The 27,148-nt window shown below is 38.4% G+C and overlaps 5 protein-coding genes, 2 non-coding genes and 1 pseudogene across 7 annotated transcripts; 6 read left to right on the top strand and 2 right to left on the bottom strand.

Moving 5' to 3' along the window:
• The first annotated feature begins 4,149 nt into the window (after window positions 1-4,149).
• LOC125478581 lies at window positions 4,150-5,872 on the top strand. The gene is made up of 4 exons (XM_048586868.1): window positions 4,150-4,763; window positions 4,851-4,976; window positions 5,055-5,171; window positions 5,266-5,872. The coding sequence occupies exons 1-3, from the start codon at window positions 4,476-4,478 to the stop codon at window positions 5,079-5,081; spliced, it is 441 nt and encodes a 146-aa protein (XP_048442825.1). The 5' UTR covers window positions 4,150-4,475; the 3' UTR covers window positions 5,082-5,171; window positions 5,266-5,872.
• A 21-nt stretch (window positions 5,873-5,893) lies between these two features.
• Window positions 5,894-5,965, top strand: TRNAD-GUC. Its single transcript has one exon. It is a non-coding gene; the product is annotated as a tRNA-Asp (tRNA).
• Window positions 5,966-6,215: 250 nt separating this feature from the next.
• On the top strand, window positions 6,216-9,362 carry LOC125478580 (autophagy-related protein 18a-like). Its single transcript, XM_048586867.1, is given in 5 exon segments — window positions 6,216-7,121; window positions 7,124-7,176; window positions 8,012-8,216; window positions 8,757-8,883; window positions 9,048-9,362. Coding segments are annotated over 5 exon segments (1,281 nt in total). The 5' UTR covers window positions 6,216-6,316; the 3' UTR covers window positions 9,139-9,362.
• Window positions 9,363-10,638: 1,276 nt separating this feature from the next.
• On the top strand, window positions 10,639-12,059 carry LOC125478446 (glutathione S-transferase F13-like). The gene is made up of 3 exons (XM_048586621.1): window positions 10,639-11,207; window positions 11,309-11,357; window positions 11,482-12,059. Exons 1-3 carry the CDS (start codon window positions 11,061-11,063, stop codon window positions 11,937-11,939), a joined length of 654 nt encoding a protein of 217 aa, XP_048442578.1. The 5' UTR covers window positions 10,639-11,060; the 3' UTR covers window positions 11,940-12,059.
• A 10-nt stretch (window positions 12,060-12,069) lies between these two features.
• Window positions 12,070-14,307, bottom strand: LOC125478445 (pentatricopeptide repeat-containing protein At5g43790-like). Its single transcript, XM_048586620.1, has 2 exons — window positions 12,798-14,307; window positions 12,070-12,707 (listed from the first exon to the last, which is right to left on the bottom strand). The coding sequence occupies exon 1, from the start codon at window positions 14,247-14,249 to the stop codon at window positions 12,831-12,833; it is 1,419 nt and encodes a 472-aa protein (XP_048442577.1). The 5' UTR covers window positions 14,250-14,307; the 3' UTR covers window positions 12,070-12,707; window positions 12,798-12,830.
• A 600-nt stretch (window positions 14,308-14,907) lies between these two features.
• LOC125478613 (dephospho-CoA kinase-like) lies at window positions 14,908-19,910 on the top strand. The gene is given in 6 exon segments (XM_048586960.1): window positions 14,908-15,207; window positions 17,715-17,826; window positions 18,476-18,594; window positions 18,596-18,634; window positions 18,743-18,888; window positions 19,335-19,910. Coding segments are annotated over 4 exon segments (708 nt in total). The 5' UTR covers window positions 14,908-15,207; window positions 17,715-17,826; window positions 18,476-18,525; the 3' UTR covers window positions 19,789-19,910.
• TRNAG-CCC lies at window positions 17,543-17,613 on the bottom strand. The gene has a single exon. It is a non-coding gene; the product is annotated as a tRNA-Gly (tRNA).
• Window positions 19,911-23,579: 3,669 nt separating the features above from the next.
• On the top strand, window positions 23,580-25,273 carry LOC103942707 (annotated as a pseudogene).
• Window positions 25,274-27,148: the final 1,875 nt, after the last annotated feature.

Genomic DNA, 27,148 nt, shown 5'->3' on the forward strand with positions numbered 1-27,148 from the left:
CATCACAGAACTTAGAAAACGATATGTTTTCAAATTCAGTTCCGTGATCAGTTCTGAGTTTTACCACACGATCATTTGAATTAACTCTATCATTTTGAATTTTATTCAATAAACCAAAGAATGCAGTGAATGCATCAGATTTCTCTCGCAAGAAGGCAACCCAAGTAAAGCGTGAGAAATCATCCACCAAGACAAGTATGTATTTTTTTCCCCCAATGCTTTCGGTTTGTACTGGTCCAACCAAGTCCATGTGCATCAGTTCTAAAGGCCGTGAAGTTGAGATGTAATTTGTGGATTTGTGTGCACTCTTTGTTTGCTTTCCCACTTGACATTCTCCACAAATTCCAAGTTCTCCAGTCAACATCGGTAAGCCCCTCACATACTCTTTCTTGGAAAGCTTGATCAAATCCTTACAGTTCATGTGACCTAATCGTTTATGCCATAAATCCAAAATATCATCAGTTGCCTTATTGCATATGTCAGACACATGTAACTCATTTGCATTCACACAATAACAATTGTCCTTAGACCTTTTTCCTTCAAAACTGTCAACCTCTTTAGCAACCTTTACACTACATTTCAATTTATTGAAAAGTACTTCAGCATCATCATCGTCACAAATTTGACTAATGCTAATTAGGTTAGCTTTAAGTCCATCCACTAACATGACATTTTTTAAGCATGGAATTCCTAGTGTTTTGATTTCTCCTTTTCCAACGATCCTTGCTCTTTTTCCATCTCCAAACGTGACTGCTCCATTTTTACAATCCTCGGTGAAAGATGTGAACCATCTTTTGTCTCCAGTCATGTGCCTTGAGCAACCACTGTCTAGATACCAAGTATCAGACTGACAAGATGAGAGAGCAGTGAATGCCACCAAGCATGTAAGATTGTCTTCCTCAGATGAAGGTGACACCTTATCCAATAGACAAATTTGAGTCTCTTTTCTTCTCCATACTTGCTTTAAGTTTGGAGTAAGGAAGTTAGGCATTATTTTTGAAATTCTATTCATTCCCTTTGGGTGAGCCACAAATCTCCCTTTGAGATTTGATTTTTCAGAAATCCAAGAAGTTTTAGTCTTATTTTCCTTTTGAAGCTTGTAACACCTAGGTCTAATATGTCCTATTTTTTCACAGAAGTAACAAATAGGAATAAAATTTTTTGACCTAATGAACTTCTTTGGTCCAACAAAATTTCTTACGAAATTTGACTCTTTTGTAGTGATACACGAATTTCCAAAAGGTTCATCACTACTCACTTTCATGCTAGGTTCTTGTAACGCTTTAACAAACTTGGTAACAGAAGTGGACGAACTTCCAGTTATATCAAAACCTAGACCGCTTTTATCACCTGAAATCTTTCCATAGCTCAACATTTTGTCAATTTTGCTTGAGCCAATGCTAAACTCTTCAACTTTCTTCTTTATGTTACTTAATTCATTTTCAAGACCTTTGTTGTCTGATGCTAGCATATGTAACTTCTCCAACATTGACTCTCGTAGCTTTTCTGCATGTTCCATTTGAGATTGATGCTCGATTTCTGCTTCATTCTTCTCACTTTCAAGCTGCACGAGTTTATTTTTCAGTTCTTCATTTTCCTTCTTCACTTTCATGGTGATATCATACAGTGCAGTGTACTTTTGTAAGACTTCTACGGAATCAGGCTCTTCAACTTCCGAATCATCCGTCTCATATCCATCAAAAGTTCCAAAAAATGCAACCACTTCCTCATCATCTTCAGATGCCGTGTCTTTCTCTGAATCACTGTCGCTCCACGTGGAAGTTAAAGCCTTGTTCTTTTCATCTTTCAGCCTTTTAAGAGTATTGGCACATTCATGAGCATGATGTCCATACCCTTGACACTCGAAACACTTATCTTTGTCATTCCAACTTTTCTTTTCACCAAGTTTGACAGACTTAGATGTATTTCCATGAGAACCATCTCTAGAACGAGGGACTTTGGAGTTTGAATCAAAATTGTTTCGATTTTCACGTCCCCTAGAACTTCTAAGTTTCAAAAATTTCCTAGCTTGTTTGGTAAGAAGAGCAAATTCATCTTGAGTCAAGGTTTCAAATGGATCCTCATTCATTTTTTCATTATTGACTTTAAAGGCAACATTTTTCCCTTTCTTGCCTTCTGTAAAGTCGGACTCATATGTTTGTAATGATCCAATCAATTGTTCCAACTTGTAAGTGTTCAAATCTTTCGATTCTTCTATAGCTGTCCTTTTTGCATGAAACCTTGAAGGAAGAGATCTTAGAATTTTCTTAACAACCCTATGCTCTGGAATGCTATCACCAAGATTGTGACAACCATTGACAATTACACTAAGCTTAGCATAGAAGTCAGAAAAACTCTCATCATCTAGCATTTTGATATTTTCAAATTTAGTGATGAGATTTTGAAGCTTGGATTCTTTGACAGTAGAGTTACCTTCATGAGTAACTTCAAGAATATCCCAAGCTTCTTTCGCCGTTATGCATTTACTAATGTAGTTAAATTGCTCAGGCGAAACGGCAGTGAACAACGCATTCAGTGCCCTTTGATTGAACGTGCTAGAGCTGCGTTCTTCTTCGCTCCATTCCTTCTAGGCTTAAGCAACGACATGGTTACCGAAGACTGTCCTTCGTCTTTGGTTTCTTTAACTGTTGGAGGTTCCCAACCTTCTTCAACCGCAAGCCATACTCTGTCGTCAAGCGCCCAAAGAAATGATTTCATCTTTGCTTTCCATGCAGCATAGTTGTCACCATCAAAATGTGGTGGATGAGAAACTGAACCCATAGCACGATTCATCCTAGACTACCCACGGATCTCACTAGATATTTTTAGTGACCTGCTCTGGTGCCAATTGAAAGTCCTAGGATGGGTACTAACTTAATCTATAAATGACAACTTAATGCTAAAGCAAATTATGGTTTCGATTAATCAGTTATGCAAAATTAATCCTACACAAATATTCAACATGAATATAAAAAGCACACACATGATGTAGGATTTAACGAGGCAAAACCCACCACTGGGAAAATCCTCGGGCTACTAAGCCAGGAAGCACTAAGAAAGAAAGAATACATAAAGACTTACAAAACTCATCAACTAGACATACATACCAGTTGGCAGCTTTGTCTTCGCGCTTTGCTACTCGATCTTTCTTCAGTCCTTGAGTTGAAGTGGCACGGTACTAACGCAACCGTCAATCACCTTTTCCTCGAACTTTGCACGATGCTAACTCGATCATGCAGAATGTTTATATGATGAAGTGTTTGTTTGGAAAACAATCAATTACGAAAATCACAAGGCTCATTTCCATAATTGATATTCAATTTAAAACCTCAAAGAAAACAGCATGAAAAATAATATCTTATTTTAAAAACCCATGCTGTTGGAACCGTAAGCTAACAGTAGTATTCAAAATGTTTTTCTGCGTACACAAAAACCAAGCTGATGCTTCTTCAAAAATCTTTTTAATCAAATAAGTTTCTCTGCATAAATGGTTCCCTTTAAAAACACATGCTCATCAAAAACCACAATGTGGCAGCCACTCAAAATAATGTTATTTTAAAATCACAAAGCTGCTGCCTTGTATCTTTTAAGAATAACATGCATATATTCGACTTAAAACTGAGCACTTCCCTGACTTCCCATATATATCAAAAGCACCGCAACCGTTTGAATTGATAAGGACGGCATCCATGAGTTAGATGACTCCCACCAACATGCAATCACTTAAGTTTCAAAACACGGTTTGAACACTCGGTTTGATAAGTTCCAATACAATCAGATTCTTTTGCATGCGTGTTTTATTAAGTGATAAAGAAAGGATAAGTTATTTGAAAAGATAAACCACACAATGGTTAAGAGTCCTATCTCAAAACAATAATATGAAATATAGATGAATGTTGTTGGATGCATGCATGCAAACGTACCTGAATATTTATCGCGTGTAGGTAACATCTTTGCATCGAAAGTGTGAGAACCCTTCCTAGACTTAAACTATTACAATTGAAAATATATAACAAGTCTAAGCTATTACAGACTCAGGCAATTTGTCAGGGATTGCCAATTTTACCCTAACAGGTAGTATGCACTCGGATATAGAGATATCTTATTTCGGTATTCTGTTCTAATGCAAAGAGTAATGTGCTTGTTAACTGTTTTTGGAAAAGGCGAACAACATGCGCTCGAGAGTTTCTGTTACACTTGGTGCTAAAAAGTTGCAGAGGGATGACGTTCATTGCATTGGAAGTGAGAAAGAAGACAAATCATACACTTGGTCTGCAGCGAGTAAAGAAGCTGAGGCACTCATGCGGTTGAATGAAAAAGCGTCGTGTTCATCATCAAAATCTGATTATTCGGAAGTGAATAAATCTTCCAAAGGTAAAGGTGATCGTTCATCCAGTTTACATTGTCACAACCTAGTGTTCTGTTAAACTCGAGAATCAAAAAGCAAAGGCAAGCCAAGATTTTCCTTCCATTTCATGACTCACAAGGACGAACCCTCTTGCATTTCTATAGCTAAGAACGAACAGGATGTGTCATTCGAGGTTCAAGAAGTGCCTGACATGTTGAACACAATTGAGCCTATAACCGAAGAATATTTGGATTTTGAGTTTATTCACTATATTCAAGGAGAGGAGGAAAATCAGTTGGAGATTGTGCCTATTGAAGTCAATGAACTTGGGCATGGATCTATTGAGCAGTCAATGGCGGAGCTTTTATATGGCCTTCAGGATAAGACAACGATGCTGAGAGAAATTTCTAAAATGGTTCTCTCTTCAAACATGTTTTTCTCTTCTTTTCCTCATTTACATCTTCTGTTCTCTGTTCTCTGTTTGATCTAGTTTCTGTTTCAGTATCATAGAAAAAGATGTAAAACGGTGCAACCTTCTATGAAAATGGTATCTTCACTCGGAGATAGAGTAATTGACAGTGAAAGCTCCCCTGAGCACTTAGGCTCTGGATCGCCAAGTGATAGCGAGGTATCTCCCTTTTCTCATTTCCTTATAGGCTTATTCCAGTTCAAATCAGTACCATATTTAACATATATTCTTTAGCAGGCTGAAGATCAAATTCTAGAAGCTTGATAAACTGGAGGTAAAGAGGCAAACATTGGTGGATCGATTTCAGGAAGCTCTAAGTGACAGAACCCTTGTTGCAGTGCCTAAACCATTAAGGTAAATGGTACGATCCTGTTAAACAAGTGCAGTTGATCTTTAGTGAATTCCGGACTGATTTCTGAACTGTGGTTAAATACTGGCACTTTTGTAGAATTGGATTATTTGGGGAACTGCAGCAGGTTGTGCAGAGTGAGAAAGAAAGTGACATGGAATTCTTGAAGAATATCGAGAATGGAGCGAACCAAAGTAAAAAAGCCTCGCAATTATTCTGTTTTTACGTTAATTTCTACATGCATAGTACTATTTGGATAGGAGCAAATTGCACAAAGAGGTTTGAATGTAGTGTTTCGTGTTTACACCTCCTCAGACGAACCAACCTACATGGATGTGAAAATTCTTTCAAGGTACTTGGATGCAAAGCTGACAGTTTGCCACTGCTCCTTTGGAAACAGCGTGATGGTATGTTAATTATCATTTCCTAGTTCTTCTTCCGGCATGTTTCTGAGTGAATGCACGAGCACTTTTTCTCACGGCTCTGTTAGAAACGATGAGTGAAGATGAAGAAACAACATGGACAGTTTTTTTCAATCCAAGAGTTAGCGATGAAGAAGGATTTTGTCTTTGAAATGAATGGTACACTTATGGGAGGAGTGGTTGGTGGGTGAGATTTCTGGTACACTTATGGTACACATAAGAAATCGTCTTGCAATCGCATTTATTTATCGAAGATAAAAAGATCAACTATTAAATATGAGTAATTTCATTCGTTTAACAAGTAGGTCGTTGTAGTATAGTGGTAAGTATTCCCGCCTGTCACGCGGGTGACCCGGGTTCGATCCCCGGCAACGGCGCGCACTTTTTTAAAACCCCTTTTTCATCATTAAATTACAATTTTACCCCGCCGAAAATGAATGCTTTCCCATCATACGTTCCGTGGTTTCGACGCGAAACACATCTCCGCTTTTGTCGTGCACTCCAATCCACCGGTACGAATAAACTCACCCGTGTTTTTACAATGACAATATTGCCCCTCTCTTCTCCCTAAATTTGCCACCAAAACCTCCCTTCCTGTTCCCCTTCTGCCCAATTCCGAAAAGGCTCAAACAGTAATTTTAGCGCATCCTATCCTCTTCTAGTTCCCGATCATCTAAACGTACCCCTCAGAATCCTCAAAAATCCCACCACCCAGAGATCCCCCTCCCATGGCCACCCTCTCCGCCTTGGCTACCACCTGGCCCGACCCCAACTCCTCCGCCGCCGCCTTCCTCTCCGATCCCACCGACGACAACCCTACCTCTGTCGTTGACTCCAGCGATAACAACCACGACCCCCAATCGCCTCCAAACCCTAACTCTGACCACAACCTCCACAACAACATGCCCTTCTCTTCCTCGCCCCCGGAGTCTCCTCCTCCGGCTCCCCGCTCGCCTCCGTCGCTCTTCCACGTCTGCTTTAACCAAGACCAGGCCTGCTTCGCCGTGGGGACAGACCACGGGTTCCGGATCTACAACTGCGACCCGTTCCGCGAGCTCTTCCGCCGTGACTTCGACAACGGGGGCGGAATCGGCGTCGTCGAGATGCTGTTTCGCTGCAACATCTTGGCCATAGTCGGCGGTGGGCCCGACCCTCAGTACCCGACCAGTAAAGTCATGATCTGGGACGACCACCAGGGGCGGTGCATCGGGGAGCTCTCATTCCGCTCCGTTGTCCGATCCGTGCGTCTTCGGAGGGACCGAATTGTGGTCGTTTTAGAGCAGAAGATATTCGTGTACAATTTCGCCGACTTGAAGCTGCTGCACCAGATTGAGACGATCGCGAACCCCAAGGGGCTGTGCGCGGTGTCGCAGGTGGTGGGGTCGCTGGTGCTGGTGTGCCCTGGCCTGCAGAAGGGGCAGGTTAGGGTGGAGCATTACGGGTCGAAGCGGACCAAGTTCATCATGGCTCATGATTCCAGGCTTGCCTGCTTTGCACTCACGCCGGACGGCCAGCTGCTCGCCACCGCCAGCAATAAGGGACTCTTGTTCGGATATTCAATACTCTCGATGGAACTTTGCTGCAAGAGGTATAATTTTTATTCAGTTTAGCTTGAAAATATCTGAACTTGGTCATAATTCAAAGCAATATGTTATATTTTTTTAGCTTGAAGTTCTTGAACATTTTGGGGCTTCTCATGATTAGACGTGAATTGGGATTGCTTGGTATCGAATTTTGGATATGAATTTAGGGGTTTTACTTAATTTGAAAGCCTTTTAGTGGTATAATGAAGTTTCAATGCAAATGTGTTATGTATTTGAGCTTGAAGTTCTTGAATATAGAGACTTCTTATGATTAGAGAGAATTGGGATTGCTTAGTATCGAATTTCGGATATGAATTTAGGGTCTTTGCTTAATTTGAAGCCTTGTAGTAGTATTAATCAAGTATAATTTGCAGCTTAGAGTTCATCAAAATGGTGATTTATATTTCAGTTTGTACAGGGTTCGAACATTCTTAAGTTAGAGGTAGTTTCTTCTACCATTAACAGGGGCGGTGTTAAAAATTTACTTCTAATGACTGAGTATTTAGGGTTTCAAGTTTTGGATATAAATTTAGGGGCTTTGCTTAATTCAAAAGCAGCTGTAAGTTGCAGGTTAGAGTTCATTGGCATGGTGATTTATATTTCAGTTTGTACTGGATTCGTGTTTCAGTGTTTTAAATCAGATACCGTTCATTACGAGGTCAATACATGTTTGTTTTCTGTATGCTTTTGCTTAGTGGACTTAGGAAGATTGTTTTCTCCAGTTTGAGCATTGAGGAGGGTGCAACCCTCCTCCTCCATTGGAAGTCTTAACTGGTGTAGACGTATGATTACGGGTTGGTAGAATTATGGATGTATGATAGTTAATTGGATACATTGCAGGTAAGGAGGGGTGCAGACAGAGCAGAAATCTATAGTTTGGCATTCTCTTCAACTGCCCAGTGGTTAGCAGTCTCAAGTGACAAGGGAACGGTCCATGTTTTCAACCTCAAGGTTAATTCTGGATCCTCAAATGAGAACCCCCGAAGTGCATCTGATCCAAATCTTGCGGTTTCGTCATCAAACTCATCTCTTTCTTTCATCAGAGGTAAACTCCCACCCCTAAATGATTGGGTTATTCTACTCTGTTTGCTGTTTTTAAACATTTACGTTTACTATCTGTCAATGGTTGGTATTAGGGATTTCTATACCACTTCAATTCTTATTATTTTGCTTCTAGGGGAAGAATTCGATGTTACAGATATGATATAAGAACTACATTTGTATATGCTCAGTGGCACTTTAACTTTTATCAGCAAAGTCTAGCATCATGTTGACAGGATTAAATTTTGCTTTATCTTAATTTCCAGTACCATTTGCTGAAAAACTAGCGAATCCTGAATACCCAATAAAGCACAGGTTGTGATGCATTTTCACTGGGACGGTGTGAGATTTTTAAACCTAAATTTAGGCGCAAGATGTGTGCTTGTGTAAAATATTTGTTAGAAATAAGTACAATCTGAGTGTGTGTGGATGAAGGCTGTGTGTTGTGCTTCCTTCCTTAATACGTGATACCATGTGTATCATGTACACTGGTAAACAACAATTATGCTTGTCATTCTGGATCTGGGTGGGGTTTGTATTGCAGGTGTGCTGCCCAAGTATTTTAGCTCAGAGTGGTCGGTTGCTCAGTTTCGCTTGCTTGAGGGTTCTCAATACATTGTTGCGTTTGGTCACCAAAAGAATACTGTGGTGATTCTTGGCATGGATGGAAGGTATGAAAACAAATTAGTTTTAGATGCTTTTGCAGTTTAGTGATGACCGTACCGTGTCAGTGTTCAATCATTACTCGTATACAGTACATCGTATGATTTGCTTAGTCGTTCTTGTGATGGGTTTGGAATTTAAACTTTGTTGTGCAATTTGCATTGGGATGCAGCTTCTATCGATGTGAGTTTGACCCAGTGACAAGAGGAGAGATGACCCAGCTGGAATATCACAACTTTGTAAAGCCCGAAGAAGCCTTTTGAAGTGAAATATAGTACTATCCATCCTTTCCTACATTATAATGTTCTCTTGACTGTTTGGTCTTCTGCTAGTTTTTCTCCCTAGTTTTAGGGTGTGGGTAAAACATGCTGTAAATACATGAGCACTGTAAATTTGTAAATTTCTGAGTGCTGTACCGATAACGAAATTAGAAAATGAAAAAAAAAAAAAAACTAACTTAATTATAAAGAATATGTTTTGTACCGTTTGTCTATGATTTAAGTTAATCACGCACTGTTATGCGTTTTAATTTACATGATAGTGTTCGATTGGTTTGTGATACTGGCAACGTCTCGTTGCAAGGACGAGCTCATAAAGTCCTCAAAATTACGAGCTCGATGTGTTATTGTTGTTAATTCTAGTGGTGTGGTTTCCTATGTTGCAGATTAAAAATTTAAATTTGTTCTGAGGTTCCATCTGTTGTACATTTGTGTGGGAAATGCGAATTGACCGTTGATGGTCACAGAATCAACTGGGATCCTATGTTTTATGCTGCTTTTCAATGCTTTGTTTTCTTAATTGTGATAATTTTAAAACTTGGTCCTTGGGTTTTATACGTTTATTAAAATATGGATACGTGAATCATTTTAGTTTTTAATTTTTTTTATGTGTTTATTATTAACACATGGAATCACGAAACTGTGAATTTCTCTTTGATATACGTCATCAAATACCTAACAATCAGGAAGCAAATTAATTTGGGAAGCTAGTCGAATAAATCATCTTTCTTTACTCTTTCATGTTTTTAAGTTTTCGATTCTTTCATTCATCTCCTATTTTCCTTAAGTAAACATGCTAAAGCGACTCTTGTTAAGAGCGTCTCCAACAGGTTGTTTTGCTATTTTAACGTAAAATTCACAAAATTACAACTTCAATGGACTAGCCATCTCCCGCAAGCTATTTGAACAATTACAACTCCAAAAGATTTAACTAGTTAAATCTATTGAGTTGGATAGAGAAATCAACATTAATCTAAGCATAAAAATAATAAATGTAAATTAAAGAGTTGTTGGAAATAAAAAAATTAAAATAGCTGGTTAAAAACTTTTGTACACTGCTCGTCACCTTTTATTTTAGCAAAAAAATTAACTTCGTTGTCAGAGATGCCGTAAGAATATTGTAAATCATTGTTTTTTAGCTAAAAATGTTGTGTAATCATTGTTAATTTTGGTAATCTTTTACTTGAAGTTTGTGCATTATTTTAAAAAGGAAAGCAAATCTCAAGATGCTGCCAATCATTTTAAATTCAGTGCCCTGAAATCTTTGTTTGACCGGACGTTGTCTTACTAACATAACATACCACATATCTATTCATACAAAGAAGATTATGCCAACATTTTGCTTTCAGCGGTCTGGTTGGATAAATGTTATTACCGAGCGTTGTCGTATTAAGTAAAGTTGGTTGTATGAATTCTATGTCGTTTGTACGTTTGGCGTTAAGTCTTTTATTATTTCTAAATACTCCATATCTTTTTTTAAAGTTTATTTTTAAGTCTTTTTAGGTTTTCTTCTATTATTTTATCATGAATCCGTCTCATAATCGTATATTCTAACCAGAGCATCCAAAATTCTTCGATTTACGTGTTGAATAACTGTGATTCGCATTTCAAAATAATTATTGCATCGGGCGAAACAATTCTTCTGTCGTCATTGCATCGGGGCTTTCATTCAACCATGTGAAAGATCCGACGGAAGGTTAGGTCTGCAACATTGTGCTACTGTTCTTTTTTTTTTTTCTTTTTTTCAAATCAAAACTGTAAAAGACCGACAAAGAGTATCTCAACCAAGAGAAATCTCAGAGCCTTGAGTTATATTTAATACGGACCTTGGTCCTCCAACGCATACATATCTTCTTCTCCAAAATCTCTAAGCACTGGCAAATACTAAGCTCCCTTCTACTCCAACAATGGTGCTCAAGCTGCATGGACTTTCTGTGTCGACCTGCACAGCTCGCGTCGTCGCTTGTCTCCACGAAAAAAGCGTTGATTTCGAGCTTGTCCCCGTCGATCTTTTCGCCCGCGAAAACAAGCAGCCTGAGTTTCTTGCCAAGAATGTACATTTTTTCGTTCATTTCCAAACATTTTACAAATCTCCATGGTTTTTGCAGTTGTATATATAGAAGCTCATCGTATTTTCTCCATCATGTTCATGCAGCCCTTTGGCCTGGTTCCAGTATTAGAAGACGATGGCATCACACTTTTCGGTAAGCGCTTAATATTCTTGGCTGTCGATTTTCACGCTTGTTCTTTAGCCTCCTGCACTTCTTCTTACCGTAGAAAAAATTATCGTCAAATATTTAGTTTGAACTTCTTCATTTGTCGCACCAGAATCTAGGGCAATCACAGCATATGTAGCAGAAAAATTCAAGGAAACGGGACACGATCTCATTCGTCGCGAAAACTTCAACGAAGCTGCATTGGTGAAGGTATGGACAGAAGTGGAATCCCAACAATACAACCCTGCAATGGAACCGATTATTTTCGAGTTTTTCGCAAAGCCTGTGGTAGGAATCGAACCAGATCAAACGGTGATCGATGCAAGTTTAGAGAAGCTGAAGAAGGTGCTCGACGTGTACGAGGCCAGATTGAGCAGCAACAAGTTCCTAGCTGGTGATTTCTACAGCCTGGCTGACCTGCACCACTTTCCGGGCACCTTTTATTTCATGAAGACGCCTTGGTCTTCGTTGGTCAACGATCGTCCTCGCGTCAAGGCGTGGTGGGAGGAGATTTCAGCTAGGCCGGCCTCCAAGAAGGTGGCTGAGGGTATGAATTTTGGTGAAGTTTGAAGGTGAATTGTTGTAACGGGTCTGCTGACTTGTTTGAGACGATGTTTTGGTTCATATCTTCATTGATTGTAGCCGAATAATTTAATTAGTACAAGATGTTGCGTGACCACAAGTATAAAATTAACAAAAATTGAAAAACGGTTCTTCAAGCCAATCAAACACTTTCATGTGAAAAGAAGTTAAAATACAAGCCAGTTCGTGATCGGCTTGGAATACAGCATCGCAGTTGTAGTCCTCACATCAAATTGACACACATCATATATGAAACATGAATTTGTGCATATAAGATAAGCCGTGCGGCTTCTGATATGCAGAAACAAGAGCAACAAGACAATACATTGCCCACGAGTATGCTGCCAAGGGAACCCCGCTGGTGATCCGAGACTCGAATAAGATGGCAGTTCTATCATTGTGGCCGGAGGTGGAGGGCCAAAAGTTCGACCTAGCAGCCTCGAAACTGACCTATGAGCTAGCTACAAAGCCTCTGCTTAAAATGACCACAGACGCGGCAGTTGTGGAGGAATAAGAAGCCAAGTTGGCTCTGGTTCTTGATGTTTATGAGACACGCCTGGCTCAATCGAAGTACTTGGCGGGTGAAAGCTTCACTTTGGCAGATCTTCACCACCTTCAAACCATACATTCCTTGATGGGAACACAATCGAAGAAGATGTTTGAATCTCGCCCCCATGTTAGCGCATGGGTAGCGCATATCACAGCAAGTAATTTGATCTCAACTGACTTTAACTGAGATTCGAAAAGATAACTAGGCTGCAATCAGAGCAATGCTTATCATTTGGCATCCAATAAACTTGATGCAGTCAGTAAAATGGAGAAAAACCCAATTCAATAGTAACTAACCCTCTATTGAAAGAATTGTAAATACGATCTGACTTATCGTGCTAATAGTTGACTAACTTTGTCCGGGCGCTCGAATTCCACGGAACTACACCCCAGGTCTTTCTTAAGATCTCTCTGTTTCATCATCCCCCTCACTTTCTCAACATCATCCCATCTTCCCATCTCTGCATAAAAATTAGACAGCAAAACATAGTAACCACTATTCCCTGGATCCAGTTCAACAAGCTTCCAAGCTGCAAACTCGCTCAATTCCAAATTCCCATGAGTTTTAGCACCGCCCAACAACGACCCCCATATAGTTATAGTAGGCTCAAAAGGCATTTCTCTCAAGCATTTCAAAGCATCTTCGAGACATCCCGAACGTGCTAAGAGGTCAATCATACAAGCATAGTGTTTGACCCCGGGCAAAAATCCATATTTTCCATCACTCAAGGAACGAAAAATCTGCCTGCCCATATCAACCAACCCCGAGTGACTGCAAGCACTTAAAACCGAAACCAAAGTGACTTCGTCTATTCTGATCCCTTCTTGTTCCATCCTCTCAAACCACTCAACTGTCTCCTTACCATATTTAGCAACAGCTAGCCCTTTAATAAGAGCATTCCAAGAAAATGTGTTCTTCTCTTTCATGCTATTGAAAACCGCCAATCCCTCTTCGATCCTACCACATTTTCCATACATGTCAATCAAAGAAGTTCCCAAGATCACATCCAATTCCCATCCACTCCTCCTTATAAAGTCATGTATCCAAACCCCCATCTCAAGGGCCCCAAAATTCGCACACGCCGCCAAAGCATTCACCATTGTCACATGGTTTGGCACCACACCAGCAAACTGCATCTGTTCAAAAGCAATCAAAGCATCGTCATAATTCCCGGCATTCCGGTACCCCATAATTAAAACCGTCCATGACACAACGTCTCTTTGAGGCATTTCATCAAACACCTTTCGACATAACTCCATTCGGCCGGAGGACGACGCATACAGATTCAACAACGAGTTCTGCACATAAATATCATAGAGATGACCCAATTTCACGACATGGGTATGCAGGCATTGCCCATTTATGAAGTCCCGGGAATCGGCGATCGACTTCAGTAGGAAAGGGAAGGTGAAGTTGTTGGGAAGAATGGAGCTTTTGTGCATGTGGGTGTAGATAGAGAAAGGGACTTGAGGGGTGTGGGTGTGAGAGAAGGCTCTGATGAGAGAGTTGCAGATGAAAACATGGGGTTTGGGGATTTGCGTTAGGAAGTGGCGGTGGGCTATATCCAGGCGGCGGAGGGATTGGCAGGCGGCGATGAAGCGGGAAGCGACGGCGGTGTCCGAGTGGCGGTTGAGGAGGATGAGTTGGGTTTGGATTTGCGGGATGTGAGAAGCGGAGGAGCAGTTGGTTAGGAGAGAGAGGAGTCGGGTTGTTGTGGGGCTGAGCTGCGGTGGCGGTCTCGTCGTCATCTCATCCGAGAACGGACGGGAGGACGAACTTAACAAGACTACAGTCCGGGTTTAAGTCTAAGACCCTAACCTTTTCCAAAGCTTTTCTATGTGAAGCCAACTTTGCAAGTATTCAGTTTGGATTTTAAGGAATTCTAACGGAATTCAATCAGGATTTTAAATGATTATTTGAAATTTAATGTATATTCAATCAGAATTTTAAAATAGTTTATTAAAATTCCTAAAATTCTGAATGTATTCAATTAGAATTTTAAAAAAGTTTATAACATTTCAAGCGTATTCAATTGGAATTTGAATTTAAAATATTTGGAAAAGTTAAGGAGTAAGAGGGAATTAGAGAGATTTTGTAATGTATTTTAAGCATCTACAAATTTCACACCTTTCCATGAGATTTTGTAAGGAATTGAATCAAAATTTTACATAGAATCTCTACAAATTAGTTAAACTTGTATAAAAATTCATAGATTTATAAATTTATTAAAATCTATCAAATTTTCAATTGAATACATCCGTTTAATAGGTACTAAAGCTGAAAAATACACTGAAACACTGTTCTAAGCAGTGTACTTCCGAAAATGCCCCTGACTTAATTGTGTAATTTCGATGTTAGTCCAATTTAAATCTGATTGAATCTGGACCGTCCATTTTTGTCTTCTTTTCCACTCTCCGCTGGACATCATTTTTCTGTCAACACTGCGAGCGATACCCCAAACCCGACCCACGAACCCAGATACACCTAAAGCAATCACCATTCTCATCCTTTCGACCTCACGAACTCAATTCTGAGCCCAGTCTTACTTTCTAGGTCAAGATTTCATGGCTTGCATGTACCATTTGGTGAAGGTTTGAAGAAGACTGAAGCTCAATCTGTAACCCAGATTCCGGCAAGATTTTCCGGCGAATCCGCTAGGTTGGGTCTTTTTGAAGCCCTCGCAGTCATTCAATCACCAAATCATAGGTATATTTCGATTCTACAGCTCTTGGGCTTTATCTGACCGTCTGAGTCTTATAGGTGATTTTTAGGCTGTATATTGTGATTGATGTCGAAATTTGGGGTTAATAGATTCTTCAACTTAGATTTGGATCATTTTTGGGTCTGCATGTTGTAATTGATGTTAAAATTCAAAACTTTTGACAATCTTTATTTGATTCGTCGAATTTTGCTCTATAAAAGATGTAACATTATGTTTGTACGAGAGAAATAAATTTAGAATTTGGATTAAAATTATAATTTATAAATTAACATGCATCAATTCTCTTATTTGGATTCATAAATATAGAAATTTAGAATTTTTGCGTAAAAAAATACTTGGAATTTGGGACCTTCAATTTCTAAGTTTAAATTTCATATAAATAGTAATCATTTCCTAATTTCTATGATTGAGAGTTTAAAAATAACAAATTCCGTATTTAATTTCATTGTTTTTTTTTTTTTTGGTTAACCAAACAAGAAAATTCACAAATTCTAGAAAATAAAATTTCGTCATTTTAATTTCCATCATTTTAAAATTCTTTATCCAAACATAATGTAAGCGTCAGTCTCCGGGGGTTTAAGAGAAGGGAGCATTTTTGCACATGTATGCTCACCACTTTATTTATCACCGTTAGATGAATTTGAATTTCGAGATTCGTGTAGTGGATAAGCACAAATCTTAAAATTCAAACTCATTTAACGGTGATAAATAAGGTGGTGAGCATCCACCACACTAAATGGTGGTGAGCAAAAATGCACTTTTAAGAGAAGGGTGGTTTTACAGGAGTTTACATCTGCTGTAATAAATATGAAATTAATATTACTAATTAAAATTCATCCCATACTGTACAATCGTAAGATAAATCGTAATAATTGTTAGTATTATCAGCTTTGGTTTGATCCAGTACGTTGGGCACAATTCCAAGAACAGTCCATGCATTTTGGTGCAGCTTTTCTCCTTAAACACAATTCCACCTGCAATGGCAGATTAGCCTTCAAGTCTCTAATTAGTGTGCAATTTAGAGTTTTTGTTTAAAAGATGCATATATTTTGCACCCATATTTTCCAGGACAAAGGGGAAAAGAATATTGCACAAGTTTGTACAGTTTGCAGTGAGGTCAAATTAGTATGTCAATTGTTAAAACGATACACTGTGTGAGTCAAAGAAATGGGTTTACGCGAGCGTTTGATTATCCCATTGAATGTAACATCACGTGGAGATAGTGACACCGATTGTGGTTTGTGAACACTACTGTCAAAAGAAGAGATAGGGTTAAAGAATGTGTTTTTGCTCAACAAATTTTTGCTTATTCTCAAGTGTTTTTTGCTTGTTCTTTTGGCAATCATTGTTTGATTAATTAAATTTCGTAGAATAGTCACTTCATTTAAGAAGTGAAGTTTCCTAATTCACCGAGTCACTCCAATTATCTGCGTTCTGTGCGTCTTCCAGTTTCAAAGAGTCATCATCCTTAGCTGCATTTTGGATCAAGTTTTCACACCATGTAGACTTGCTGCACAAGTTTTCACTCATCTGTTGGTTCTACTTTTTAAATATTAATTCCCCTTGATTTGAAGTTAATTGGATTGTGCTTTGCCTTCATCTTCTACACACCAGAATATTCCTAACTCACATAGAAACTCTAACTTATATAATTAGAGCTGATTTTGGCCTAAAGGTTTACGATGAGAAGATTGACAAGAATACAAATAAACTTAAATCCATTTACCATTCTTGGGTTGTGCTTCTCAATAGTTTATGTGTTCAAAATGAAGGTTCACTATGAGAAGATTGACAAGAATACAAATAATAGTATAAGACTCATTTCAAAACTTTCTTAATGTTGCGTGCATATTTCAATTAGGAGTTGGGTGTATATATATTTATAACTTTCTACATGTTTTATACGGTTCTAAAACCCGCAGCATCACGCGGGGGAACTTTCGCTGGTGCTTGTCTAAAACACTTCTATCATAAGTGCTTTTAGTTTTACTGAAGTCTCATTTTTGTACTTAATGGGAAGCACTCCTAAGGCCATGGGTGCCTAGAATAGCTAAAAATGTTAATGTAATTTTTGTGTTTCATTTTTATGCTACGAGCATTATATGTTCTGAATTTATTGAACCACAATAAAAACATTAATCCAAACCAACTTAGGTCATCCAATGCTCGTAGCATGGAAGAATTTTCCGTAATTTTAATTGGTAAGTTAAATACGATTCTGAACCGTACAAAAGGAATTTCGACTCTTGCATTTAGCGATATTGAGCAGAAGTGTCTCTAGAAGCAGCCCCGAAACTCACCTAAATAAAATAAAAAACATGCGCATCCAGGGAATCGAACCCTGGTCAGTACCGTGGGAGGGTACTATGATACCACTACACCAGATGCGCTTCTTACAAAAGAAATCAAACGACATATTTATAGTCATCAAAATCCTCTTCATCCGACTCTCCTCACTCTCACAACTCCGAAGTCCCCACTTTTTCCACAGCAAATCGTCCTTCATGTTCTTCAATCAACTACGACCAACTGTATCGCTGTTGAGCATCAGATCCAGACCCACAAGTCCAAAGTTGCCCTAACCAATTTGACACCCGCGGAAGGTACACTTTTCATGTTTCCCCCCATTTTTTACTTCTGGCTTTCCTTTCCTCCTGTTTGAAAGTGTTATCTGTGAATTGCTAGATGTAATTGGTGAGAAAGTTACAACCTTTATGAAGAATTGGGGTTTTCTTTGGAGAAAAGATGTAATTTTGATTTCACATTTGTAATCCTTCACCTTGGACTAATTATAATCGACATGGCCAAACGGCAGAGATGAAATACTGAGTCAGCCCCTTCCAGACATTGGTGGGAATGTCTCCCCCATATCTTCTCATTCAATTGGTTTTCTGTTAATTCACCATTAACTTTTAAATTTCTGTTTGTTTATGTGTAAACTAAGCAAAAAGATTGCATATTCTTATGTTTTTTTCATAATCTGTACAGTGAGAACTAAGAACTTCCGCTTGTGTAAGGTTATCTTACACTGCCGGTACTAAGCCCGCATAAAGGAGGAGGGGGAGTGCATCAGGTAGTCCACAGCCGGCACTCCCACGTCGAATCCCTATGAAATAATTACAGGGAGGAGCAAAGGCTCTTAATTTTTAGGAACCCAAAATTCTAATTCATTAAAATATGGAGTACTATGCTCTAAAGTTTGTTAATTTACTTTAATTTTTATGTAATTTTGCTTAAATTGTAATTTGATAGTAGGAGCAATTGTTAACAGAAAGAGCAGAAGATCAGAGGAAGTAGAAAGAATGAGGATCGTGGGGCTGACAGGTGGAATTGCTTCCGGGAAGAGTACCGTCTCCAATCTCTTCAAGGAACACAGGCATTCCGGTCGTTGATGCGGATCTTGTTGCTCGAGTGAGTGATGAGCAAACCCTGATATTTATGCTTTTGACAGTCATGAAAGTTTGATGGCAATGTGTTGTTTTTGGCTTTTTCATGGACTCAGTATCTTTTCGGTTTCAGGATGTGTTGAAGAAGGGGAGTGGTGGCTGGAAAAAGGTTGTTTCAGCATTTGGAGAGGATATTTTGCAACTTGATGGAGAAGTTGATAGGCCTAAACTGGGACAAATTGTATTCTCTAATCCCGAAAAGCGCCAACTTCTTAACCGGTACCACCCCTTTGCTATTAGCTCCAGTTTTCGTTTGCGATTTTGTTTAGAGTACTGCTTTGTTATACTTTGTGCTGTATGATTCAACGTTACCCCTAGTGCAGTTGAGCAAATCAAACTCTTTTATAAATTTTAACCATTGGATTTCCTGGCTGCTTGTTGAAAAGCTAGTGTTGCATTAGATGTAAAACCTAGAGTGGCCAAGGAAAAAATAGCATTTAGGTTCTATAGAACTCCTTCAAGTTTTGACACGTCAAGGTCAAAATTCATGAGTGTGATTTCTTAAAAACAGCGAAAATATGCCAATTCCTTTTAGTAAAAGTTACCTAGATTTCGTCGAATTCAAAATGTTGTGGCACCACTTTATGAGATTTTACTTTGGTGTAGCTTATAGCACAAGTTACATATTATATGAGCTGTAATATCTAGTTTTTATCTTCTTGTAGACTGCTAGCTCCTTATATATCGTCTGGAATCTTTTGGGAAATTTTGAAGCTATGGATGAAGGGGTGTAAGGTTATTGTTCTTGATGTTCCTCTGTTGTTTGAGGCCAAGATGGACAAGTGGACGAAGCCTATTATTGTTGTATGGGTTGATCCTGAAACTCAGCTCCGGAGACTCATGTCGAGGGACAGAACACGTGAGGATGATGCTGGAAACAGGATAAATGCTCAGATGTCACTCGATTTGAAAAGGACCAAGGCAGACATAGTGGTTGACAACACTGGATCGCTAGACGATTTAAGAGAACAGTTTCGCAATGTCTTGCTTGAAGTCACAAAGCCCTTGACATGGACCGAATTCGGGCTTTCTAGACAAGGTGCCTTGTCCGTTCTTGTCTCCATCATCGTAGGTGTTCTTCTATTCAAGAAAGTCTTGTATAAGTCAGAGTTTATGTAGCAACCTTAGAATTGTACTTGTTGGGTACTTAATCTGTCATTCATAGAACCAAAAGGTTCACTCTGTGTTTGTAGCAACAACGAGGGATGACTCGATGCATTTGCAAACTATGATTTGCGCCAGAGCTTCGATTTTTTGAGTTCATAATTTACATATCAATCTGTTTAAACTTGATATAAGCAGGAGAGAGACTTCCATGCCCACGTTTCACACTCTGTTACTGTCTCCTCACGCGGTAGAGAGGTGAGAAGAGTGTATGAGCCGGGGGCATGTAACCTCAACTTTTCCAAATGTCGAGGGTGTCATGTCGAAAAGGAAGTCGAGTCATTTTCCGTGATTATTTGGACTGCATTAATTAGGATGTTGTAGTGATTAAGTTAGTTGATTTCTTTTCTGTGATTGGATGAATATTATTTGATAAAGCAGGAACGATTTGGAGTGCCAAGTAGTGTCACAAGTCACTCTAGTGCTCATGACCTGGCGAATCCATTGGTTCATATAAAGTGCAGAAAGTGAAACCCGTTTACTGTATTGTCTGCTGTGACAACATGGAATTTTTTGTATAGATGCACACACACACGATTGAGAGTCTTTGTGTAGGACGTTCGTTCTTTCGGTCGATATTGTGTCAATGTTGTCGAAAATGGATTGATAATTTGTCAAACGTTTTGTTATCTTGATGTATAACTGAATCAGGGTATGATCCGATAGTTCGATGCTAAAGCATAGAGCCTGCCAACAAATACAACTCATACGTCATTATGTTAGTTAAACCAAGCACATCCCAATGAAAAACATGTCTCAACTAGCCCAATAAAGAGATCCGTCTTGAGCGCAATACACTGAGTAAGAGCCAAGTTGCACCACTAAGTATGAATACAATATTGATGACGCATTGACATTTCATTCTTCAATAAAAATTGGATAGATGTTTATTCCATAGACGGACTATGTATGATATCTTTACTTCTAATATAATCTCTCATCAAAAGTGCTTCCATAATTTAGTCTTTTGATCTCTTTCCAATTGTGTTTGAGAATGTTTCCATTGTTATCTTTCATGCGTATACATCACTTTTGCCTTTTTATTTACAGAAACTTGTACAACTAGCAGCCACAATAACTGTCAACTTCTAGTTGTTTGTATCTTTTGTGTGTGCATGCTTCTCTTTACGTAAATTATATTATTAAACTGACATATCATCTTTTGTGTGTGCATGCTTCTTTTTACGTAAATTATATTATTAAACTGACATATCACGCTACAATAAACTCGTTTTATATAAAATACTATCTCGAGGATAGTCCAAAACGCCATCAAAAGTTCACTCAAGGCATAGTGGCAAATGGCAATGGCCCAGAGTAAAGGAAGTTGCCTAGTCTTTTCTATCTCAATTACTTTTGCACTTTACACCCCACCAAACTTTGTACAATTGTTGTTCATGCAATATTGCAAATGAACAGACTCCTCTCTGGCCTCAAAATTCCATTTGGTTTTGGTACGATGCCAACAAGTGTTCTTACAAGAAGCCTCCTAGACAAATCATCTCATTTTATTGAATCCGTCCGCCAACGGGCAGATACAAAATTAATACTGGTAGAAGTTGTAAGATCCGTTTAGCCACATAAGTGTTGGAGGTTTGCTATGTAACTTCGAATGTAACTCTTTTGTTGTTGTTACTTTGATCCAACAAGCTGTTTTAATTCCGCACTCAGCTCTACAATCTCATAAATAACCGCAAAGAAGCTATCAAAAAAATATTGAGACGTAAAATCACTCATATATCTATAGAGAAGAATGCTTCAGCTGACTACATAATTGACTTATGCCATGCCATTGGTGTTCATGCTTTTGTTTCTCTCCTACCACTGCTACAAATTTTTTAGTTTCTGATGTTACTAGCCTTCATGCACTCGCTTACTCACGTACAAAAGATATTTTTTGAATCACAGCATGCTACGCACAACTTACATATTTTAAATGTATTTATATGCATGAATTGACAAAAGAAAAGTCAAATATTTGAAGTAAATGAATAATCTTATATTATGCTAAAAAAAACCCCTCATAAACCAATCAAAACAGCTGAATTCACATAATAAAATCGGTCTTTCGATTTCCATCTACATTCTATTGAATTTACATTAAGAATAGAGAAAATAATATTTAAAAAAACAACTGATTGAATCTTATTATTGCTAGCTCATCGTGAGGTTAAGCCTACCCCCTTCCCCTTAGTATAGACAATATCGTTTGTTAAAAAAAAATAAAATAATAATAATAATCATTTGACAACTAATTTAATTACATTATTATGCACGTGTGAAAGACTTTTCTTATAACCGGCATTATACGCCTCTTAAGATGTTTTGAACATGTTTAAAAATAGAGAAAATAATAGTTAATGAACAACTGATTGAATAACATTATTATTAGCCTGTTATGAGATATTAATTAAAAAATTAAAAAAAAAATGTACAAAAAGAATTAATTATTAAAAATACACTGTTGAAATGATGAAAGTACGCTTGTATTATTTGGTGTATTATTTTGGATTGCTTTTGACATTTTTTATTTTAAAAGTATTTTTGTCCAAATATTTTGATAAAACTTGTGACCCCAAAAAATATTGTTGGTTTTATATATAAAGGTTTACAAGCCCTTCCTAAGGCTGGGCAGCATTTTTCTGATCAGAAAAGAAAAAAGAAAAAGGAGGGCAGCCTTAGTTGATTCTAGAACGTGGTAGAATACCCTATTCACCGTTTTATTGAGAGAATGAAAAAAAATAAAAACTTGTTTGAATGCAAAATCAGTTTTATCGAGAGAATCTGCGGTATTATCAGGTTTATTCTAAAATGTAATTGGTTGTATAGCACTTTGTTCATATTTTCTTTAATAATATGATATTAGTTTATACAGCTGGTTACAAAATAGATATTCCTTTTCAATTTAGATTAGCTCAAAAACAATGACGATCATTCATAGTCCTGCATTCTGGATTACATGCCTAGAACGTTTTTATCTTATTCATTACATGACTTGAACGTATATATCTGATTACGAACAGATTCTACTTGAGTGTATAAACATTTGTTCATATATCACACGTATAAGTTTTGTACGTATACATTCAATTACAAGGCAAACTCCTCTCCGACGGTGCAATGTAGATTCGCTCGAGAGCAGAAAAGATTGTTCATAGCCATGCTTCCTGGATTACTTGCAAGAAACTTCTAGGCCTCGGAAGTTCTGAACAGCATCCTTTGAGGGTAGGTTAGCTGAGGGCCCATCTCAGTCAATTATATCAGTGGCAGGAAAAGTCGATGATCAGAACCTTGAAAAAGTATAAAGACCGTCCGATCTTATTGAGGATAGCAAAAGATGCAGCAAAAGTCACAGTACAAAGCTGATCATCAATCAATAGGTTCTCCTCTCTCCTCACGGGCAGAGTTTGGATTGAAATCTGGAACTGTATGTTGTTTGTCAATGAATGTCACTGTGCCGGACTGTGAGATGAGAAAATTTCAACAACGTAATTACGTGATTAACTTGAGATATTGTACTTGATTGGTTTGAATTAGGTTTTCATAACCTTCAGGTGAAAATATGAAATTTACGCATGCGAATCAGTGAGCTTGTGAGAGTGTGAAATTGAAGTCAGTTAATTGAGATGTGGTGGGGTCTTCAGGGGATGGTCACGTGACATTGTCACGTGAGTTTGATGACGTGTCAGAGCAGCACTGGTTCATTGGGAGTATGGAAGTTGACGTGGCATCCCCACCATGACCACATCAGATGCTTCCTTCGCACTCTTTAAACCTCATAACACATTCCCCCAAGGCTCCCCACTTCCCTTATTCTCCACTTCATCACCCTCTCCTCTCTCTCCTCTCACTCTCTCATCAATGGCAAAACCGGCTGAAGAAGCTCCTGGAACCTTAAAATACCAGGTAATTAGTACAAATATTTTCTTCTTTTTTTCTCATTATTTTTCAAGTTTTTTTCTTCACAAATTATAAGTTGATCATCTCCTCCGTTTTGCAGACATGGGTCTTGAAAGTCTCAATCCACTGTGAAGGATGCAAGAGGAAAGTCAAGAAAGTTCTTCAGAACATCGATGGTACGTTTATACATTCTCCTTCTTTTCTCCCTCGTCCCTCTTGCCACGCGTTTTTTTTTTTTTTATCGGTCAAAAAACTAAAAACCAAATGGTTATTAGACACGGATGTTCTAATATTTTACTTCGTTAGCGATTGTCTTCTCTAAATTAATCCGTAAGTGATCGTTCGTGTTTTGATTAATTGACGTGATCAGGGGTTTACACGACGGATATTGATTCGCAGCAGCACAAAGTGACTGTTACCGGCAACGTGGAGGCGGAGACTCTGCTGAAGAAGCTGCAGAAGTCAGGGAAGCACGCCGAGCTTTGGCCGGAAGTTAAGAAATCGAAAAAGTCCGGGAAATCAAAGAAGAGTAGTAGTAACAGTGAGAAGCAGTCCGCAGATCATAAGCATGAACAAGATGGTGATCATGATCAACCGGATAAAACCAACGGCGGTGATGATGCTGACGACGGCGGTGAATCCGACTGCAGAGGATGGCGAAGGTAACGAAGGTGGTGGAGAAAGCGGTGCTAGTCCTACTGTTGGTGGTGGGCGGCGGAAACACAGCAAGTACTGGGGCCAAAAAGAAGAAGAAAAAGAAGAAGAAGAAAGGGCAAAGTGGTAATTCCGCAAATGGCGGCGGTGTCCCTACCAACCCCGGCGAGCACAATTTTGGAGATGCTCCGCCTCCTGCGGGCAGTATTGGGCCGTATATGGCTGGTGGGCCAGACATGGCCCAACCGATTGCCTCCATGAATCTTAGCCCACCAGTTCAGCATGCGTATCTTGGCCCGTATCCAACATCAATGTACTATCAGCCCCCGACGTACGGGCTAAGTTACAATACGGCGTACCCTACCAGTACAAGTACCTCATACTATGCTCCTGATCCCATGCATACTGCTACGTATTCTCATCCGAGCTTGTTCTCGTTTGCTCTGCCGTCCGATTTTATCAATGACGATGATGAAGATACGATCGTTGACGATGAAGATGAAGTTGGGTGCTACATTATGTGAAGATTTTATGAGAGTCGTATGTAGAACTAGCGTATATATACTAGTATATACGGTGTGTACTTGGGGGAGGAAGGGAGGATAAATTTTGATGTACTTATAAGGTGTGTTTGTTTGCCTTCACTAAGTTTTACTGGATTGGAACGACTGGATTAAGAACTAATATAGTTCAGATCGAAATAATCCAATGCAACAAACACACTGAAAGTTCTAAAATGTAAAAGTAGGGGAAAATAAAAGGGGTTGTAGTGGGTTGTATTACGTAGCTTAGCTTTATTACTAAGTTTGGGTTTGCTTGCGTAAGAAGGCCAATAGCCTTGTAATGTTTGGTTATTTGTAGGACCTAAATCTTTCATTTCCTCCCAGCCTGATGTGTAAAGTAATGAAAAGTCTTTTAAAATTATAGTTAGGGTTTAGGCGACTCGATATATTTTCTTCGAGGTCGGGTAGGTTAAGCGTGTTGCTTTAGGGGCACGTCGAATCGTTGAAAGGCCTTTGTCAGAGCACAAGTATTGTTCAGTACATTTTTTTATTGACATATTATCGACACCTTGTCGATTCTGTAACAACAATTCATCCTTAAAAATTTGGTGACAAAGAAAAGGCGAAGGTATAATTCTTAATCAAAATGCATACTAGCTAGCTAGCAGGTCTCTTTGATTAGTTAATGACAACAAATAAGTTGGTTCCAACAATTTGATTTACTTAATGCTTTAGTTAAGTCGCCTTTAGAAAAAGCAACATGCATATCTCCATCTTTTGGTTTGAAATTAAAGTGTCTCTGTAGACGGTACCGATTTTTATTTCAATTATGCATGTGATGGATGTAGATATATAAGGACAGAGCTCCATTCGGATTTCACTATCTTGAGCCTAAGGATGAAACAAGCTAGACCATTCAAATTGAATTCGGCAAATCCTCGTTAACTCATTTCGCTAGTTTATCTCACACAAATTAAAGGCTCAGATTTCTCTTTCATACAAATTAAGAGTTAAGGTGTATAGAGGATCCAAATTCGACATATATATATATATATATATATATATATATATATTGCAGAATATTATTAGTCTCCCACTCACTTTGGACTGAAAGCTATCCTCTGTGTATGTGGTTGTCTTAAGCTTTTGACCTCTTTATTCTTTTTAAGTCGCACAACAGGGCAAAAGCTTTAAGCATGCATGGGACGAAAGACCTAAGAAATAAGATCCAGAGGGTATCGGGGATAGAATAAATTTGATATCCCTCTCACTAATGGTGCAATTTGCTCAACTAAACTCATTCTAACTTGACCAATATTTAAATGGAAATGAATTATGCACACTCGTATATTTTACATAATCATGCTTATTTATGTTCATTAATTTTAATTTTTTATTTAATTAATAAATAAACAAAATTGTGTAAGAAGATACAAATAGGTGTGTAGAACTTCAGCTAAGATTTTATTGTTGAGCATGTTAGTGTAAGCTTGCTGGTGCGTGTTATTCCCATCCTGCCTTTTTATTTTCTTGCTACTCTAACAAATGATGTTGCTGCATATCAGTCTAATACCTTTAAAATTCAAGTGTGTTGTCAATTCAAACTCTTTTCTACTCCAAGACAGATCTCATTTTTCTCTCCATTCCGTCTTTTTGGGGTGTAGCCTTCACTTATCGTCCTTATTATATCAATTTTTTATTTTTTAGCTTGAACTTGTATTTTAAAAAATTTCTTGCTTACTTTTTACCTCATATTCGGATTTATGGGTTTTTTACAATGTTTTTATAGTTCTCTTTATTGAACTTAAGGTCCTTCATGTAAATTACTCCACTCTCTCTTATTTTGAGTTCAAATTACTTATATATCCACATATAAAATTCTAACTCCGTTACTGATTGTGAAACTTTTTGAACGAACGAAAATGAAAATCAACGTAGTAATCCGGAAGTCTCTTGTGTGTGGAAGGGCTCTTTAGAACTCGAAGGATTAAAGGCTAGTCGAGTTGACTCCCAATAACTCTTTATCAACACTTTCTTTGGTTCAATTAGGGGAAAAGAAAAAAGATTAAATTGAGGGGAGAACCTTAAAAATGTATGCCAAATATCTATGTGATTCGTGATCACCTTATGAGGGCCATATGTGTACATGTGTCGACTCTCCACCTAAAAAAAAATGGGAATAGGATCCTCTCCTGAGCAAATGCTCGGGATCCTCATGATCAACTAACATGGACCGTTAGATTTTGATCTAACGACTA

The sequence above is a fragment of a genome, unplaced genomic scaffold, assembly GCF_019419815.1.
Source record: "Pyrus x bretschneideri cultivar Hongxiangsu unplaced genomic scaffold, Pyrus_bretschneideri_v1 Contig25, whole genome shotgun sequence".
NCBI lineage: Eukaryota > Viridiplantae > Streptophyta > Magnoliopsida > Rosales > Rosaceae > Pyrus > Pyrus x bretschneideri.